At 38.9% G+C, this 20,826-nt stretch overlaps 1 protein-coding gene across 1 annotated transcript in view; it reads left to right on the top strand.

The window, feature by feature from the left end:
* LOC107707255 (glypican-6-like) overlaps nucleotides 1-20,826 on the top strand; it is a 48,022-nt gene that overhangs the window by 9,246 nt on the left and 17,950 nt on the right. The window contains exon 2 of the mRNA XM_016511243.1: nucleotides 19,065-19,223. Coding sequence (XP_016366729.1) covers nucleotides 19,065-19,223 — 159 coding nt within the window. The remainder of the gene's footprint in view (nucleotides 1-19,064; nucleotides 19,224-20,826) is intronic.

Here is a 20,826-nt window from a genome sequence, read left to right as displayed (position 1 = left end):
TATTGAATGTTAAAATGCGTTTTAAACAAAAATTTAAGTGATTATCATTACCCATTTTACTCTTAGTAATTTCATAATTTCATAAATTTCATAATTTAAAAGTTTAGTTCAGAAGTATCGAATCGGTATCGATATCGACGATACTGCCTTGAAAAATATCGGTATCGTATCGAAACAACTACAACTACAATCGCCCATCCCTATTTTCTATGCTCCAGACCTATATAATAACAGACGGCTGCAATAATGCTCTCTTCTATTGTCTGATTCAACTGGACATGTCAAGAAACTCTTCGCTGATTGGCTTGCGCAAGAACGCATCATGCGAATTTTCCGCTTGAGTTGAAATTTTTGAATTTGCGCGGAAGACGCGATTGAGGCGAATATCGTGCGTTCCCGGCAAACGCGTCGTGTATTTCACATCATTCACCTCGCCCGGTGCGAATTCGCCTCTATTCACGTCTTTGTGTTGACTTTGTATGTAATCTACTCGCGCGACAGACCTATATAATAACAGACGGCTGCAATAATGCTCTCTTCTATTGTCTGATTCAACTGGACATGTCAAGAAACTCTTCGCTGATTGGCTTGCGCAAGAACGCATCATGCGAATTTTCCGCTTGAGTTGAAATTTTTGAATTTGCGCGGAAGACGCGATTGAGGCGAATATCGTGCGTTCCCGGCAAACGCGTCGTGTATTTCACATCATTCACCTCGCCCGGTGCGAATTCGCCTCTATTCACGTCTTTGTGTTGACTTTGTATGTAATCTACTCGCGCGAATAATTACATTCGCGTCTGTTGTGAACACACTGTAAAGCCCCGTTCACACCGCGAGCGACACACAGCATAGCGACCTCAATTGCCAGCCACAAGCGACAAGCAGCGAAAAAGTCACTGGCGGTGTGAACGGGGCTTAAGCAGGTCAACGCTGAATCTGTGAGCACAGAACTTTGCAGGAAGTAGTTCTGCCCTTTTCTAGTCCCTTGTGTGTTTATTAACTACTTCAGCTAATTTGATAATGTTGTCAGCTATCGATAGAATTGCTGAACTCTTAACTCTTTAAAAAAATTTTTTTTTTTTTACTATGACTAAATCCATTATGGAGATTTGGGTATGCAGTCAGTGCATTACAGATAAGATTGAAAATGAGATGTAATTCAACTGTAAAATGCAAACAAATGACTCTTTCCACTGATAGTCAGATGGGATGAGTCACAAGATGTTGATCATGACAGTAAGAAGTTCATTTATGCCGTGTTAATGAGACCCTTGTATGGCACTGTGTCAGATCAGAGCATGCGAGCCCCCTCCCCACCGCTCCAGCTAATCAGAGGATAATTGCTCAAGTGCGATAATTAAAGAACAAATCATGTTTGTTGTCACTATTGACAGCTGTTTGTATAATTATCAGGGCAGATTTCACTCATTAAACTAGATGTTACTGTAATATTAAAGTAAAAATGCTTCATTATTTTATGAATTAATAGATTTACAATGATTATGCACATTAATGTCCTTCTACTTGAGATATTACAAATTAAAATAACTGTTCTATATTAATGTATTGTAAAATGTAATTTATTCCTGTGGTGCAAAGCTGAATTTTCAGCATCATAACTCCAGTCTTCAGTGTCACATGATCCTTCAGAAATCATTCTAATATGCTAATTTGCTGCTCAAGAAACATTTCTTATCAGTGTTGAAAACAGTTGTGCTACTTTATATTTTTGTGGAAACATATATGATACATTTTTCCCAGGACTCTTTGATTCATGGAAAGTTCAAAAGAACAGCATTTATTCAAAATAGAAATCTTTATATTATAAATAATGTTATAAATGTTTTGGCTGTCACTTCTGCTCAATTTAATGCATCCTTGTTCAATACAAGTACTTTTATTAATATTTCTTTAAATCTTTCTGACTGAAATGTAGTTTATATAATAGTGTAATTTCAGTAGTCACCTTTTTTTTTATTTTTCCATTTTTTTTTAATCTAGTTTGCTTAAGTTGTCAGGTGGTGAAAAATGTATATCAATATGATATAAGAAAAAAGTTATTAAACCTGTTATACTGTATTATGACAGCACTTTTTTTTAACTTAATTTCAATATCGTGATAATACCGTATACCGTAATAAAAGCATTAGCAATTAATCGCAACATGAAAATTTGATACCGGCATATCCCTAATGAGATCTTAAAATTGCTTTTATAATAATTCTTCTAAAATTATAAAATGTTTTTAAAATAGTTTTTGTCCCACGTCACCGTGCAAAACATTAACTTTGCTGTTTGAGATGTCAACTATTAAACTGTCTGTAGACGGTCAGATGGGTTTGCAGTCCACGTTTGCCCTGCTGTGGGAGAGACTAAAGCAGAGCTGATCTGTGCGCTGTGCTCTCAGTGACCTGAGCCCAGTGGATAACTGCCTGTAATTGAGTTTGGCTGTCAGGAGGAAGTGGTCTAGTGAATGAGACCCAAGCAGTGTTTGGAAATGAGCAGGCAGGAGGAGAACTTAGTAGTGCCATTCGACCGGGCCAACACACTCTCATGATAATTCATAACTATTTTAGGTTTTGGCAAATTGGTGGCTGATTCATATGAAGTCATACGATTTCATTGGTACATTTATATGATCTGCTTACGCCCCACTGATGGTTAGATTTAGGGGTGGAACGTCTTGCTTATGATGTTTTTTTTTTTTCTGAAAATCATTAAAGCAAATTCATATGAAATTGCTACTTCATTAGAGTTAAATTTTTTCATAAGATTGGGTTGGACCAGGATAATTCCTGGATGCAGTACTGGTTACATCCATGTTCTTTTCAAGATTTTCATGATTAACTATGATGTATGGAGAAAGTCTTTTTCGCTCTTCCTCTGCTTCCTCTTAATCCCCCTCCAAAAAACCCCCGAGAGCGACGGCCTGGTGGGGGGGGGGGTAAGTGCAATGTGTGTGAACAATGGGACACCCCCTTTTAGCCCAAATCTGCCCCCTCCTTAGCGCATTCCACAGGGGACCACCAAGACCTCCTCACTGGGGACCCTAGAGCCAGGAGCGGCAACAAAGACTCAGCCGGAGGATCTTCAACAGAGGATTGACTGACCGTTGAATGAAAGAGGAGGGAGTTTTGACTGACAGAAGAAGAGCGGCAGTGAGAGGCAACTTAACATGTTACTAAGAGGAGCTGCCAGCGCATTTGATTGAGCGAGAGCGTGTGACCTGCTAGCGGGGAATGTGAGGAACGCTTCGAAACGTGGCCCGGGGCGGGATTCGTGGGCTCTGACTCACCCTGAGTCATCTGTACACTCCGAATGGTGCAGATGTGCACAGACATGAAGAAAAAAAGCCCCACACTTCCTCGGCCCAAGACGTGTGTCTCTTGTGACATTGTTAGTGTAGTTTGTGGTTTTCCCTGAGTAAATCTGGCACAGTACAGAGTGATGTCGGATGGGTGCTGTGTAAAATCTGGCCCTGTGTTTGTGGCTTTCCACACTTGAAGGCAGATATAGGCTGCCACTGAAGTTCCTTGTTAACACTTCCCATTTGCATGCTGTTAAATCTACACTCCCTGGGCTCCCAAACTTGGCCGGTGGGTCTGTTCCTGTTCCCTCGCATCCCGCTGGATAGGGACGGCTTTGTAGGAAGTGTTTGTGCCGAAGCAGCTTTTCTACACTTTTTTTTTTTCGCTCTCTCCCTCTCCTTGTGCCGTTTCATCCATCCTGGATTTCTACATAGTCTTGTCCAAGTGTTATCCCCCCGTTCCTTTCACTTGTCTCACTCTTTTCACCTCCCTATCTGCTCTGTGTGTGGGAAGCTTTCCAGATGATTTTAATACCAAAACCGACTGCTACAGCGAAGACTGCTGTTTGCTCAAACCCTTCCTCCCGTGGCTTTGTTATCAGGCATTAGCATGGATGATATGTGCTGGAGTATTCGAGCAGATACTGACTAGAGTCTTGAGCTCTGGATACAGTTCTCCTCTGGGACATTCCCCTAACCTCATTCCTCGGCAAAACTCCTTGTGTGTGTTATTTGAGAGGTGGTGTGTCTTTTTTCTTTCACTGGTTTCAGTCACATTGGTGTTGGTCATCCAGCAGTGAGCAGTGCTCGGAGATCTTCTCCCAACGGGTGTTCCTCACTTCATAAATTCTGCATAAAGGTGCATAAACATAACCAAATGAGAAATGCTAGAGGTTTAACATAGATGTAGTGTGCTCTGCTTTCTCATTTTGTGTTTTGTGTCTCACAAACATTAAAGGGGTCATATGATGCGATTTAAATTTTTCCTTTACGCATTGGATAGCTGGCCAATCACAGCACACCTCGCTTTTTTAGACCGATGAGCTTTGTAAAAATCGACGCGTTTCAGAAAGGCGGGGCATAGAGGAGAAACAATAATGTACAGTATGTGGAAAATGTGTTTTTTGAACCTTAAACCGCATAAACGCATTTCATTACACCAAATACACCAAATAATGTTCTTTTTAGCAGCATCATATGACCCCTTTAATGTAAAACAAACTACTTGACGCATATAAGTACATCACAATAGAATTGAAAACTATTGTTGAAAAGTATAGGGTCAGTAAGTTTTTATTTTAAAGAAAGAAATTAATACTTTTATTTAGCAAGGAGGCATTAAATTGATCAAAAGTGACAGCAATGACTTTATGAAAATTACAAAAGATTTCTGTTTCAAACTAATGCTGTACTTATTCATCAAAGTATCCTGAAGAAAAAAAATGTATCATGGGATCCTCAAAAATATTAAGCAGCACGACTGCTTTCCACATTGATGATAATAACGTTTCTTGAGCAAATCAGCATAGTAGAATGATTTCTGATGGATCATGTGACACTGAAGACTGGAGATATGATGCTGAAAATTCAGCTTTGCCTCCAAGAATAAATTATATTTTAAAATATATTCCAATAGAAAAGTTATTTTAAATTGTAGAAATATTTCACAATATTAGTGTTTTACTGTATTATTGATCAGATAAATGCAGCCTTGGTGAACATAAGAGATTTCTTTCAAAAACATTAAAAAAAAAACTTCCCGACCCTAAACTTTTAAAGGGTAGTATATGTCAACATGACATGAAACAATATGAATGCCCATACAAATAAATATTGGGTTGGTGACACTTTAGAATAAAGTTCAATTCATTAACATTAGTTAATGTATTGTCATGAACTAACAATGAACCATTTTTACAAGCATTTGTTATTTTATGAGCATTTCATGTTCATTCATAATACTTTAATTTACACAGTTTAAGGTTAAAAATATATTAGTATATGTAAAATTATTTATAAATGCAGTGAAAGTATTGTATCATCAACTAAAATGCATTAACTAATGTTAACAAATTGAACCTCAGTTGTAAAGTGTTACAGAAATGTGATATGATTGTATCATAACAGCCTTAATGTAAAGCAGTAATGATAATTATGACTATATTATGTCTGTGGTTTTTCTCCCGCCTCTCACAATCATTTGTGGCTGTTTTGAGAGCCGAGAGATGTAGGCCAGAGGCTCATCTGGGTTTTGGGCAGAAGCCCTCCACTCTGGGAATGTTCCAGATTTCCTGTAATCCCTGCTAATTACTCCCACGGCCAACATCAAGACTCCCCCTGATGAGCCTCAGTCCAGGGCTCGTTTCAGCCCGTTCGATTACCTAATTCTGCACTTCATACACATGTAAAAAAGCATTTGGAGAGAATGGAGAATTGAGGTGGTGTGTGTTCGGGCAGACGGGCGGAGGCGGTTAAAGAGCTCCCTCGCAGACCTCCGTCAATTTAACTGACGAGGTGATGGGAACTCTTAAAACCAAATGCCTCGGCTCCAGTCCCACCTCTGGCTCCGATGTTTAAATGTTTTTTCCCCCCTACTCTACTATGACTGTTCAGTTTGCCACAAGTCACTCAGACAGACCCTGAATGAACGTTTTTGAGGTGGGGCAAAGTCATAGCGATGATTTCACAAAAACAAAATGGAGGACCGGCCTGCAAACCTCAAAATGGCCACATTTGATCTCATTTCACTCTTTGAGAGCAGAAGATCCTCTTATTGGATGATTTATTGACATTCCTGTCCATATATAATATCCTAGATGGTCGAGATGTCAGTCAAAAGCATAGTAAGTTTATCCCGGTGTAGGTTTACTCCCGCTACAATCGCTTATTGCCGCCGCTCTTCCCACCAACTACACAGCTATCCAGTTTCCTAAGCCCAACAGGTATATCAGAATCATTGTTGCAGTGTTGTAGCTTTGAGGACTTGGAAATATGATCTTTGGCCTGACCTCATCCTGCCTGTGGGCCCCTCTTTTTCTCTTTCTCTTTCACCATCCCCTCTTCTTTCTTTCTAACACGCAGCTTGCGCATTACCTCGATGCTTGTCCGTCAGTTTCGACATCTGGTGGATTTCAGCCGCTCTTAGATGTCGGTTATAAACACTGTCCGAGAACGGCTCGGGCTTCCACTGCTAAGGGGATAAGATGTAGCGCTCCTGCGTTAAAACCTTTCATATGCTGAAGGTTAAGTAGATGTTTTGTTTTTAAAAAGCGGATTTTGAGAGTCAGGAAGAATACAAGTGTGAAAATGAAGGGGATCTAGAATTGGAGAGCCATGCAGTGAGAGTGTTTGTGGTTTTGGTCATATGCGGCTTATGGTGGGCTTTAAAAATTTCCAAACAAGACGTGCTTTGACTTAAATATAGCCCCCTTTTGAACCTCAGATTGTTTGTGTGGATCTTCTATGGCTGTTTGAAGATAAAGAGCTCTCTTTGCTCCGTTCTGTACTGTATGAGACGCAGACAGAGAAATATACAGAGTTGAGTTGTGTGGGAAATGTCCTTCTGGTGACTATTTTTATACATGTTATGATGTACATATGCACTCAACTCAGACTTCATGTGGTTTGAATGTTAAAAGAAAGTTGAAAGAAGCAGTGGCTTTTTAATAGGTTTGTGTGTTGTATATTCAGAGCAATCATAATTGATTCTTTTGTTAATTAAAAGCCAGTCACCACTCTATTCAAGCAAAATATCAACTATTATTTGCTAATATATTCAGTTAAGGTTTAAACTAGGGATGGAACGATTACCGGTTTCACGATAAATCACGATAAAATGCCCTGACGGTTAGTATTATCGTTTAAAATTTAATTATCATCAAAACCGTATTTGATTATCGCGATTTTGAAAACTCGTGGTAAATCCTGTCCAGCCAGCATCAGTCTGACGCAGAAGCAGCATGCAATGTTGTTGTTGTTGTTTTTTGCACGAGACGAAATGGCGGAAGGCAGTGACAGCGCTCGGGAGATTTTTCAGCCATCTAAGAGGACCAAATCGGTGGTCTGGTCGTATTTTGGCTTTTACAAGAGTCCTGAAGGCAATTTATTCGAGGACGGTCACCCTGTCTGCTGATCTTACAAGAAGAAATTCGCTGCAAAAGGGGGAAACGCATCAAATTTGCTCAGTCATCTTCGTGACCACCACCCACTGTTATATAGCGAATGCAAGGTAACTTTTACCTCAATACCAAAACTAACTGGGCAAATAATTGGACAAAAAATATTGATTAGAGATTAAATATTTCGTTATCTCACTTGTAATTAACGCAAAGCTTCCGCGAAGAAAAGTTCTCAGCAAGTGGCTTTGAGCCAAGACAAACGAACGTTCAAACTGGTTGACATTTAAGGGATAATGTATTTTATATTCATAGTAGGCCTATATTCAACTTATTACACAGATACTTTGGTCACTATAATCGTGATATGAAATTTTCATACCGTTACATCCCTAGTTTAAACACTCACAATAGACATTTGAAGCGCATCTCACAGTGAAAGCATGCGTATGCTGTTTGTTTTTGTTACATAGCAACTAATCTAAAGCTCTTTCATTTCCATATTGTCTTGAAGAATTACAAGAAAAGATGTGCTTGGGAGGGGCAGAAAGCATTGTTTTATTACATTTTGATGATGTGCATCATCCTATGTTTACCTCTTAGCGTAACTGTTACTTTACTGCAGAGCTTTGGTTTGGGACCGTTGTCGTTTGAGGGCAAAAGTGAGTTTCCTGCAGTCCCCCAGAGCGTTTGTTACCATTTGACTGATTATTTTAGGTGATGTATGTATTGTCACTGCTCAGCCAGGCCTGCAGTTTCTCACGTTGGATCTTCCCACCCCCTGCTAACCTCTCCGCTGTCATCCATCTGTGTGTGTCCTCATGCAAACATGTGCACAGATGTTCATTTTTGAAGAGGGTTTGAGGATTCCTTCATTGTAGCATCAGAGTGAGCGGTGTCATCAGCTTTTCATGTGTTTTTTCTTCTCTTTTTCAACCCCCTCTTCCTTCTCGTCTCTTCCTGGCCCTGTACCTTTTGCCCCCTTTTTCCTCATGGGTAAATAAACGGTGCATTCCAGGCTGTCAGTGTCTCTGCTTACGCACAGGCTCATTGTAAGTTGTCTTTTATTGTATCTCTGGCTGGAGGTATTGGTTGGGGGTGTGTAATTGCTTCCAACTGAACGTTGCTCCATTTTGTGGAGCCGGTGTGTCCACTCCTTCACCATGTCCCGTGCTCGGCTCCATAAGGGGATGAATCAACTATATTCTCTGGTATTTCATGCACTGTTGTGGAAAATTTTATCGGTACTCAATTATGGTGCATAAACAACATGATGGCTAATGTTATAATGTTGCCTGTTTTTCAACAAAATTGCACCAAATGAAGTCACAAGTCATTTGGATCAGCCAATAAATGTGATCTTGTAAAGTGTATTCTCTAATTTTAGTGTATTTGATCGATATATTTGAGCCAATAAGTTATTTCCAGTTGGTTTATCTATGGTTTTCTTATAAATTCTCTGTCTTTTTTACACTTAAATTTTGTATTTTTTTTAAGGATATGGGTGTATATCTTCATTCCAATGATTCATAGTGTTTGTTAAATGATTGTGGGATAACAAAGACTGAAGGGTTGTGGGATAAGACTGTATTGTGAACTTTTAAGTGACTTTAATCAGTTAAAATAGATTGGTATGTAATAACGGTCAATATATCAGTTATCTCCTTCAAAATATGAAGAATTATCGACTATTGGTCTCGCCCATATCAGTGCATCCATAGAAATCGGGCATCAAGACATTTTAATGTGCAGTCAAACCCATGTTTAATACTTTTATGAAATCGATGTATTGATCTTGATCATGTTGTGCTTGTCTAGTTTCGCCCATGAGATCTGACCCTGTTCAGTCATTAACTGACTTCCATGAAGTTTGAATGAGAAACTTCACACTCCGGCATTCATGAAAGGACTATATCAGTAATGAACAACAGAGATCCGTTGATTCCTCTGTTAAACTCCAAACATGCAGTGTCCTGCCTTTTAATGTGTCTGTGAAAGAGCCAGTCCAAGTTAAATGATTCACAATGAGGTGACCTGGGAAGTGGTGTAGGCAGGGAGCTTTTGTGAGCGGAGACAAAGCCGGAGACGGCACGCTGGGGTGGGAGAGGGAGACAGACACGGAGTGAGAGGCCGGAGCGATGTTGTGGAATCTCCCCAGGGACTTCTGGTTAAATGTTCATGGATGGCAGCCTTTTGGAATGCTTACCAGTGGGGAGTTTTAATTGGCCAGAGGCCCTGCTCTGGTTTCACAATCAGAGATTGACTGGTACAAAAGGATGGGAGCTTGTGGGTGATCGCTCAAGTGTGTACATCAATCTAACATATGTGTGTCTCACTGCACCGATTCAGGGTTTTTGAGGATTTATGAGGTATTAAGGCTCCCTGCCCGGCATCATACTTTACATCTGGTTTGTGTTTTGTGTAGTCTTGATGTTGCTGCTTTGTGCCTAAGTGCACCACAGAAGACCAGGAGATGGTTTAACTGCTGTGCTCTTACCCTGGTTAATGATCACACAAACGTCTAGACTCATAAGCCTGTGATTAAGAGTCAAGCGCTACGACGTGGTAGGATATGATCGGGACCTTGACTTTTGGTGAAAACAGCCGTATTGATTAGTTTTTTGCACATTTATTTCCTCTTCATTAACCCACGTGCCATCTGAAAAGAAAATGTTGGTGGTTTGGTGTTTTGACAGCTGTGTGTGTGAGATTTTAATCCCTGATTAATTTAAGGAAGCATCATTTCGCACACATGCTTTTCTTGGCCCTGTGGCAGATTCTAATTCTCCTCGGCTGAAATTCCTAATCTCTGAACCGTTTCAAAGCGGGCTTTGAGTGCTTGTTTTATATGATTTGAATGAAGAGCTCAGCAAGAAGTGGATTTAAACATTTCTGTGGGTCTAAATCTTTTTTGGATGTGATTTATGCGAGTTCAGAGTGCAACCAGATGTAGGTAGCGCTGACTGTAACTCTTTCTAAGATGTTTCTACTGAAACAAGGGTAGTTGACAGGAAATACTTTTTTGGTATGTTAGCACATCCTTCAATGCAACATAATGTAGTTCATCTCAAACTATTTTTTATGCATAATTCTAATGCTGGTTTTATGAGCTTATATTAAATGAGACTGTAACGAATATAAATTTTTTTAAAGTTGCGATGTAGCTGAAATCCAGTCCATTGCAATAAAGGGGCAGGGTTAAAATACACTAAATGTTTGGCGAAATCCAGCATATGGTGCTGGAAGATCAGGTCATGAAGTTAATTGAAAATTACAAGGTCAAAAAATAAAAAAATAAACATAAATGCAGTCATTCACAATGAGATCAATAACATGCTTTTAGAAGATACATCATGCCAACTTTAAAGGGATAGTTCACCCAAAAATTCTGTCATTAATTACTCACCCTCATGTCGTTTCAAAAACCCGTAAGACCTTCGTTCATCTTCGGAACACAAATTAAGGTATTTTTGATGGAATCTGAGAGCTGTTTGACCCTGCATAGACAGCAACGCAACTGAAATGTTCCCAAGTCCAGAAACGTAGCAAGGAGATCGGTAAAATAATCCATGTGACATCAGTGGTGCAACCGCAATTATATGAAGCTACGAGAATACTTTTTGTGCACAAAAGAAAAAAAAACGACTTTATTCAACAATTTAATTTGTGTTCCGAAGATGAACGAAGGTCTTACGGGTTTTTGAAACGACAGGAGGGTGAGTAATTGATGACAGAATTTTCATTTTTGGGTGAACTATCCCTTTAAAACATGCATTTTCCATTATGCATTAATATAAAATTTTACCTACAAAATCATGGACATGTTTTGCATCAATTGCCCATCAACCGCTGTTGAAAATTTGTCACATTCTTGACTACACAATTACCTCTGTTAAACCATTAATTAACCATTAACAATTTGAAGGTGAGGGCAAAGCCTCCCTAGTCTAAACTTGTTGTCCTGTCATGAATTTGAATTGAATATTTTGGCCAAACAGTAATCTGGCAGTGGTTTTGTTTTGTCTAATCACTCTGTGTGTTGCTTCCTTTATTTCGGCCTTACCGGACACAAGGGCCATAGTTTGCAGAATGAGCCCGTGTGTCCCCGCTTGGCTGGACTGTACCGTATTGTAACAGGGTTTCCTGTCCTGCATAAGTGTCAGTTGGGCCACTTGGCGTGGGATATCCTGCTCGTTAACTCAGTTCCTCATTAATATGACACTTGCCCCATGGGGCTGCAGAGAGATGTGTCGCTCAGAGGATATCGCTCGTAACTGCAGATTAAATAGCAAAAGGGATTAGCAGCGCTCATTCCAAACGAGGTCTGATACGTGACCTCTGCGGACGGATCAAGCAGATGTAGCAAGTAAACAACCGACTATTGAAAATGGCCAGCTTTGGATCAGCAGTGTAACCTGTGAATGTGGCCTCAGAGGATCAGGGAATAGTTGGTGCTCTCCGTGGAGCAGGAGGAGGATATATCAGGAATGGAAAGGGGGGCTGGATAAGAAAAACATCACTCTAATTGTAGGTCAACAGACCTGTGAAGTGAGTTTTTGCTAATGTTTTTATAGTGTTAGACCTGAGGAATGTGTCCTTGAGCACAGTCTCTTAAGCTTTTTGAATCGCCCCCTTCACATTACCTCTGCAGTCAGGCCTGTTAGCGCCGTTAACGGCATCAACAGAACACGCATGAGTACATTGGCCTGTTCGGGGAAAATAGGATTTTCTTTGCTCTTTTGAATCAGAGATTGATCTCCTATGTAGACAAATTCTAAGGTTCATCAAGCTCATTTGTGGAAAATAAGTGGAAAAAGTGGGTCATTCTGAATGCATCATGGTTAGGATGTCATAACTATTAGTGTATTAACATATGGCTGCTCACCTTTACGCATTTGTTTATATTAGGCTTCCCAAATGGGGATTTGTAAACCGTTGAGGGTTTGTGAGGGAACTGCAGGGGGTTTGTGAATTGATGAAAAGAAAAATAAATAAATATATAATAAATGGGGCTGCTAATAATAATAATAATTATTATTATTATTATTATTATAAAAAAAAAAAAAAAAATTATTATTATTATTATTGGCATCAGAGAACTGTGAACATGCAAGTTATTTAAATATTTACCTAAAATATCAGGGGGTATTTCAAGTAAATATTTTTCATTTAAATAGTTTGGCTGACAAAAAATTTTCAAATTTATCCATTTTAGCTAATCATAACAAAAGTCACTTACATATTGGATTTTACCATTTACAGGTTTCTCAAACGGTTCTGTCTCAAATGCATGGCATTGGCTGACCCTGGTCTTAAAACTGCAACAAACATCGCAATGTTTTGATCATGCCTTAAGTGTTTGGGGGATTCTTTTCCAGGGAATCGGCCTATAAATTGCTTGCTTTCAGTTGAAGCATTAAGCTATATATGAGTATTTTATTTTAACATACAACAATAATCATACACTTCAGCTTTAATCGCAGGTACAATAGCAAATCTGCCTGTGTTAGTGAAAGCAAAAATAGTCTGAAAAAGAACTGAACATCATTGTTTATAGTGCCCTAAAAAAAACTTGACAAATGTTACTAAAATGCAAAAATAAAATGCAAAAGTGTAGAATATGTTGTTTAAGAAGGGAAAAAGGTAGTCATTTAGACTGACATTGAGCGAATAAAAGCTTGTCTCATTAAAACTAGTGAACGTTACAGGACAATATGGCCTACATGTAAGCGTTAAGTGCCTCCTTACCGAGGCCTGTTTTTCTCAGTGCTTCACTCCAAGTGCCATAAAACGACCCCCTTGACATCCACCATTTTGTTTAGTGATCGTACGCACCGGCCAGCTCTGCTGTCATTTCCATTTAGCCGTCCTACATTTATTGCGAGTCTCTGAAAGGCATCATTGTGCTGGCAATAGTGTTGTAAACTTGTCATGGCAGTGTTTGAGAGATGCTGGATTGGATTTGGAGAGAAAGAGAAAGTAATTCCCCTCTTTATTACCGCCATATGAGCAGTTGCTCCGTAATAATGGGTTCCTGTTACAGTTTTCCCATTTGAATACGCTCCCATTGCGGTGGGAACCGCACAATGAAAACCTGAGGAGTTGTATCTTTACCTTCTGTACAACTCTATTAATAGAGAGCGCCAGCTGTTTCCTCCTGAGCAAGATGGCAGCTGTGGCCTCACATACTCGTTGAGTGAAACAAACTATTTCGATTTTAAGGCTCGATTTTAACAAAGAATCTGTGCTAATGGTGACCAAGACTAGGTGATATAGCTAAAACAAAAGGTCTAAATCAGTCTCTATGTATTTGTTTTGTTTTTTTCATCCAAGTAAATTCAAAATGTTTATTGGAAGCTTAGGTTTTATTTACAATTTATATTTTGTTAGTTTTTTAATTTAACAATATTTATCCACAGGCATCAGTTTTAACGTTTTTTCACTAAAATGTTTTAATATAAAAAGTACATCTCAGGCACTTCTGTAAAAAAAATGCAAACAAATAGTTAAGTCAGACTATTTAAATGGGCTGTTTGAATTTCATTCTGGCTTTTGAAATTTAAATCAGAAGACATTATCAAACTATTTTGTTGTAGATTGTGATACAAGAAAAGATGGTCTATTCCTAAATAGCATTTCATTGTTTTTTTTCATTGTCGTTTTATTTACTTGTGCAATAAAATGCACTTTTGGAAACTTAATGGTAAAATAAAAGTGCATAAGGCATCACAATACTCCTGTTGCTTTAATTTTATATTGCTAGCAAATATATTGTGAAAACTCAATATCACCCAGCGCTGGTGATTACCAAGAGTGCCTCAAGAAATATAAATCTCTGTTTTCTGGCTCTTTTTGTTTTTGTAAAGCACTGTAAAATCTTAGTGAATGTTATGTGTGCTTCATAAATGCTTTAGAGCTGTTGCACGATTTCCTACTTGTTGATATCAAGGCGCTTGTCCATTCAGGCCATTAGACAGAATTCAGGGACATTGTGACAGCTCTCCTTCCTCCACCCTGTATTCATGAGTCTGTAAATGAAGGATGGACAGTCCAAAGATAGCCTCAGGCCACCCAAAGAGAGGAGTGCTGAGATCTGTCTTCATGCAGATGGTGTGAAAGCAGGAGAGTGCATCAGCAGGGACATGTCTGAACATGCAAGGCACATTTTGGAGGAGACAACCATATAATAGAAAGGCTATGATTTAGAAATCAAATATCTAGCTCTTATCTGTCTGCAATGCCTATGCTCATTTTCGCTCTGCCTTTTATCCCATTAAACCGCTCTCATTTCAAAGCTAATAGCAATTCATGAGCGTCGTCTGCCAAAAGGAGGGAGTGTACTCATTAAACGCTCATTCCACAAAGGTTTCAAGCTATACTCATTTGGAGCATTTCCCCTCAAGGGTTGATGTTTTATCACCATCTGCAAGTTGTTGTTGTTATCTCTTATGAAATCTAGCCAAAACAACACATCTGATTTAGTTGGGTCGGGCCGTCTCGAACCCTAGGCCACAACTGAGAAAAAAGCTTCTTGTCAAATAGTAGTTCCCCTCCTTCTGTGGTTACTGCAGCTTGTGCTTGTGTAAAGATGGCTCTGGTGTTGGGATGTCGGCCATGTTGTTTTGTACTCTCACAGGAGTGTGTGAATCATGTTTTGAATGTCTCCCATCACTGTGAGGAATTGTCTTTTTTGCGCCTTAAAACTAAAGTGTAAACAAACGTAATGGATTTTCTTTAGTTTTCTACAGTTAAACTAGCTTAAACCTCTTAACATTCCAGTTTTTACATTTTCAAGATTAAACTCTGAAAATCTTCCACTAAATAAAATTTTCCATCTTAATTCAAATTATAATGGACAGTAATGACACCTTTGCTTGTGATTTAGTTGTTTTTCTTGCATTTGCATACTGAATTATTTAACAATTTATCTTGACATTTCACCTTAGTGAGGGTAGGCCAGTGTTGGTTTTGAAACTACTAAAATCATTTTTAGGAATTGAAACTTAAAAATGAGAAAATTCGAAATGTTGCCATGGCAACTAACTGAAAAAAAGATTAAGTACTACAATTAATAAAACTAAAAAAATAGTAAGTAATATAATAATATATTAATAATAGTAAATTAACACTGAGGGAGGTAGGCATGTTTTCTTTGTTAAAAACAAAGCTGTGAAGGACAGACATCCAGTCAGTTTAAAGGTCTTTGGATCCTATGTCACATATCATTTTCACAACACATTTTCCTTAGATTTTTTTTTTCACCAGGATTTTCCATTGTTGCATCAACTACATATTACAGCCCTTTGAAGTGTACTACTATCCCTCAGCTTTGTTTTTATTCATGGAAATTAAATATGCCATCTACCTAAGGTTGTTTGTCCAATACAATTCAGTCTGCAAATAAATGCATGAAAGAAGACCAATCACAGTTAATTATGTAAATATTAAAAGACAGTTAAATATTGAGTGACGAACATCAACAATGTCATTCCAAAGTATTGTGTATTTGGTTTCTCGATTATTATTTTTTTCTATCATTTTGACTTGAAAATTTGTTTCAATCTATTCTATTGAGGAAAAGGGTAGCTGCGAAATGGCTATAAAAATAGGATTTTATTTTTCATATTAGAAGCCGAATGATGATTCTCCACGGCTCATATCCACCTGATATGATGGTTGTACGTAGAAGCGACAGTGTTGATGACACTCATGCAGGCATGTGGAAGTTGCCGCGTGTGTCTTATTAGGCAGACAACAGTGAAGCCCATTACTCTGTTTCTTTTGGCAACAGCATGTTGATGTGGTGGCCAGAGCGATTTATAGAGACGGCCGGCCTGAAATAATCCCCCAGAGAATTTATGACTTCTGACTCAGAGGGTCCGGCCTGTGATTGAGAGTGTGCGTGTGTGTGTAATATGTGTGGGTGGTGGGTCTGCTGGTCAGTCCCTAGCAGGGTCACAGTGCAGGGCCTGTCTCAGAGGAGTGGCTGTTAACCTTTGACCTCTGTGGTTAAGCCTCTGTGGCTAGCGGCGTAGGGTTATGGGGGCTGAAGTCTGTCTGGGGCTGGGGGCACGTCGTGGCCAGGGAAGAAGAAGAGAGGGGAATAGGGGGGCGTCAGGACTAATCTGGGTTTTGTCCACAGGGCAATTTCCATCCCCTCATCCGTCAGCAAAACAGAATGTTCTTGGGACTCCAGAACAGCAACAGGAAGTGACTTATTGGAGACAGCAATAACAAATCTCTTTTTCAGATTTATAGTCAGGTGGTTTACTCCTAAGGATCACATGGAAATTGATCTTATTGCTGTCAAAACGTTTGGCCTTGCGTTAAAGCAACATGAAATCACAGAAGCCTCCCTTTTGCATGTGTCTGCCAAGATTAGCTTGTGCATGCAGGCAGATTGACTTTGACTTTTAAAAGATGGACATATTGATTATAAACCTATTGAGTAAAACGTGAAATACGGGGACTGTTTGTTTTAGCAGGCTGATGTGTCAACTTTTGGCTCCGCCAATGACGTTTAGTGCAGCTAGTGGCCCAGAAATCATACACTTTTACATTTGAAGGCTGTATTTTTATGCATAGCTGAAAAAATCGTTACTAAAATCACGTTTTCCCCTGCGTTGATTGTTTTGATTAGTTAATGGTCTGTATTGAAATGGTCAAAGGTTCAGAATTGTTTTTCCCATTCAGTAATTTGCGAGACCTTTAAATTTGGTTCCAGTTTCTGTGTTTTTACTAGAATATTTGCTTTGCCTTTTCAGGTTAGGTTCTCTCTCTCCAAATGCCCATATACAAAGAGCTGTCTGTTGGGCTGAGATATGATGTACAGGTCTTGTATGTACCTGATGCCAAGTCTGTGAAAGTGAGTGAGTGATTTGGACGGGGTCCCAGGGGAGTTGAGGGGTACAGCTGGTCTGGGGCCACGGAAGGGTGAAGGTGCTGCTCTTTCTCAAATTTATAGACCAGTTCCTTCAGACTCCTAATGTATGAAGCCATAACTTCTGTTTATATTTTTTGCAAATCTGCTTCAATGCAGGATTGATTAAGGCTTTTGACACCCCAGTCAATACCACTGATATTTATAAAAAAAAGAGCAGACCATATCCATGCACATTAACACTCACTGCCTCTCCTTCCTGCTCCGCCGGTGTAAAACAAGCCCTGGCAGTGGTCAGTGACAATTCCTCTTGGATATTTTGTGAGATGGTGATTATTTGTAAGCTCTCAACAGCTCCTCGCTTTTCACCCATGCCGATGTGTTCAGCAGATGCTCTGATACGAGTCGTGTCACAGATATCGTAGTGCACATGACAAAATACACTGTGCCCGTTACAGACACTGAGCAGTGTTCATGAGTAAACCCAAGTTTGTCAACCATTATAACTAGCCACTTTTAGAAATGTAGTTGATTTTTCTCTTTTTTATTTTTTTGGTCAAAAATCTAATTAAAAACTTTTGCTTTGTCATTGTGTAAAGAAAAAATATTTAAAATCTTAAAATATCACTATACTGTTTAGATCGGTGCTTTCATCCATTAGATCAATCTATTGAATGGTCCTAATCTGTTTTTCAATAAGTCACTTTAGAGCATTGGATGAGCATTATGTCACCTAATTAATATTCATGAGACATGCTGATGAAGGTTACAATCTTTTCAGATTGTTTTTGTGCCCCGATTATCCCTCACAGGAACACAGTGGCCTTCAAAACCATCTACATTTCAGTTAATAAATATGAAATGCATGGAGCTAAATGTATATTCACATTGAGAAATGGCCTGAGAGCGAGAATCTCTCATCGGTGTGCAGTGCGCTATCCTGAGTGGCCAGTCTCGCTGAACAGCAGCATGGGTAGCCAAACCGCCGGTCGGAGTCCAGTCCACTGAAAGGACCCTTGTGTTCTCTTGAATTCCAACAACCGCATTAAAAAAAAGAAAGAAAAACAAAACATTATTGCAGCTGCGACTTCGCAGTCCACCCTGCTCACACTCCCCATGTTAATGTGACGCCTTGTTTAATCCAGCCGCTCGCTGTCCATCTGTGCCATTCACTCGACAACCGCAGCGCAGACTTGTTTTCTGATGGGTCGAATCACGAAGAAAGCCCAGGTTCCCTTAGAACCACTGAAACATGTGTCCACATGGTCTTGAATATTCAGTTTTTGCTTTTTGTCTTGGATGCCTGTGGCTTGTCAGCTCACTTTATACTGTAAGCACATTGTGTTCAGTTCTGTTCTTTGTTTGATTTGTATTGGATATGAGTTTGACTTTAGGTTTCGTCTAGACATAATTCATTCATTGAAGAATGAGTAGATAAAATGACTTGCTCTTTAATATTTAAAATGCTAGAGATTTATTGGCATTGTAAAACAGCTTTATGCTGTCAGAGCGTTATATTACATTATAAAGTGGGGTCCAAAAATCTGAGACCACTACTGAAAATGCCTTTTCATTTACAAATTACATAGTATAGCAGTGAAAAGCTGGTTCACATCTATAAAATAAAATAAAATATATAAAATAAATATACAATATAATATACAATAAATAATATACAATATATTGTTAGATTTAAAAAAAAATTTTTTTTTTACAGTGTTTACTGTTTACACTTCTTACAATTTCTTTCTGTCTTTTTCAGGAAATCATCTGAATGTGTGTCCTCAAGGTTTCTCCTGCTGTACTCTGGAGATGGAGGAGAAACTGAGTCAGCAGAGCCGCACAGACCTGAAAGCCCCCGTTCATCAGCTCAGCTCCAACCTGCAAAACACCTTCACCCAGAGACACCGTCACTTTGACCGTCAGTACAGCTCTTGCACACGCTCATGCATGCAAATCTACCAAATCCGAACGCTTTGCTTGTCATTTGCATCAAAATGTGTTGCGATATTGTCGGTTAATCAGTTGTTGATCCGCTCATGCTGCCCTTCCATACACTGTTACAGTTAGTTTTTGACAGACACCCCCGGCTGCCAGACACACAGTCTATACATCCTTTTCTCCACCTGTCCCTCAACGTCCCACAGTCATCTGCCACACACACACTCACGCACACACTCTCAGGCTTGCAGACAGACCACACACACACACACACATGCAGAGGCCTGGCTTCCTCTCTGCAGTGCATGTGGCAGTGAATATCAGGCTGGGAGAGCGGGATCAGGTTTCCCCAGTGCAGGGCAGAAGGGTGCATGGGAACATGCATTGACACTGCTGACTCATTCAGGAGGGGAAAACCCCACAGACACTCCGCCGGCTAACACACGTACACTCGCCTGGTTTATAATGCATGCTTTATGTGTTTGCTTCTCTTCATGCCATAAAGAGTGTGTCAAATGAGGGAAAGTGAGACGAACTAAAGGCCTGGTCACACGCATCCAGCTCGAGTTCATCAAGGGTACATTTTAAAGAAAACATCTCTCTGGGTAGATACAATCGAGCCAGGACTGTAAAGGGCTGTAGCCTCTGAAATGAAACTGTGAGATGGTGTTTGGATTGATTGGTCAATGACTGGACAGACAAGGAAGGAATAAATGAAGTGCTGATGGCACATCTCCCTCCACTCACACATGATTCGTCACCCATCCGCTTTGAGCCACAGCTATTTCTAAATGAGACCCATGTTAACTCACATGTGGCCATCCAGCTTTACCAAAGCTCTGTTTCTCTGGCAGAGCAGCCGAGTGGTTTTAAATGGACTCAACACAGTCGGTTTTCTGGCATGTTTTGCGAGAGCTGGGGTGTGTTCTGATGTTTTGGGTTGTTTGAAGCAAACTCCTAAATGATGTGTAACAACATCTGATGATAATGTGAGTATTTGTGTGGACTAGTGTTGTCATAATACTAAATATTCAATAGTCAAAAGCAATACCAGTGAAATTTTCACAATTCTCTATTAATCAAAAATGAATATGCTATGGAACATAAGTATTTTATATATTAAATAAATAAAAGGCAGTTTTGTTTTTCTTGCTATTGATGTTTAAATTAATAATAATAATTGTTATTGTTCTATCAAAATGAATTATAAATAATGTTGATATTAAACAACATTTTAGCAAGAAAATTATTGGCTTGGTTTAAGCAAATTAGAAATTAAATAAGGTTTTTAAATTTCTCTTGTTAATGTTTTGTTTAATATTAATTATATTAATAATAAAATAATAATTGTTTCTATTGTCAATAATAATTATTATTATTAAGCAACTTTATTAAAAAAAAAAAAAAAAAAAAAGAAACTTATAAAATATAAAAAATAAATAAAAATGCAGTGTTTTTCTCTCTTAATGGTGTTTAATATTAATGATATTTTTAAAATAATAAGAATAATTGTTGTTCTATCAGTAATTATTATTATTAAACAAAATTATTAACAAGGAAAAAAATACTGCATTTGTACTTTT

The sequence above is a fragment of the Sinocyclocheilus rhinocerous genome, unplaced genomic scaffold, assembly GCF_001515625.1.
Source record: "Sinocyclocheilus rhinocerous isolate Xijiao unplaced genomic scaffold, SAMN03320098_v1.1 scaffold174, whole genome shotgun sequence".
In the NCBI taxonomy this organism is placed as follows: Eukaryota; Metazoa; Chordata; class Actinopteri; order Cypriniformes; family Cyprinidae; genus Sinocyclocheilus; species Sinocyclocheilus rhinocerous.
Note: the sequence above shows the minus strand (reverse complement) of the source record. Positions and strands in the feature narration are given on the sequence as shown.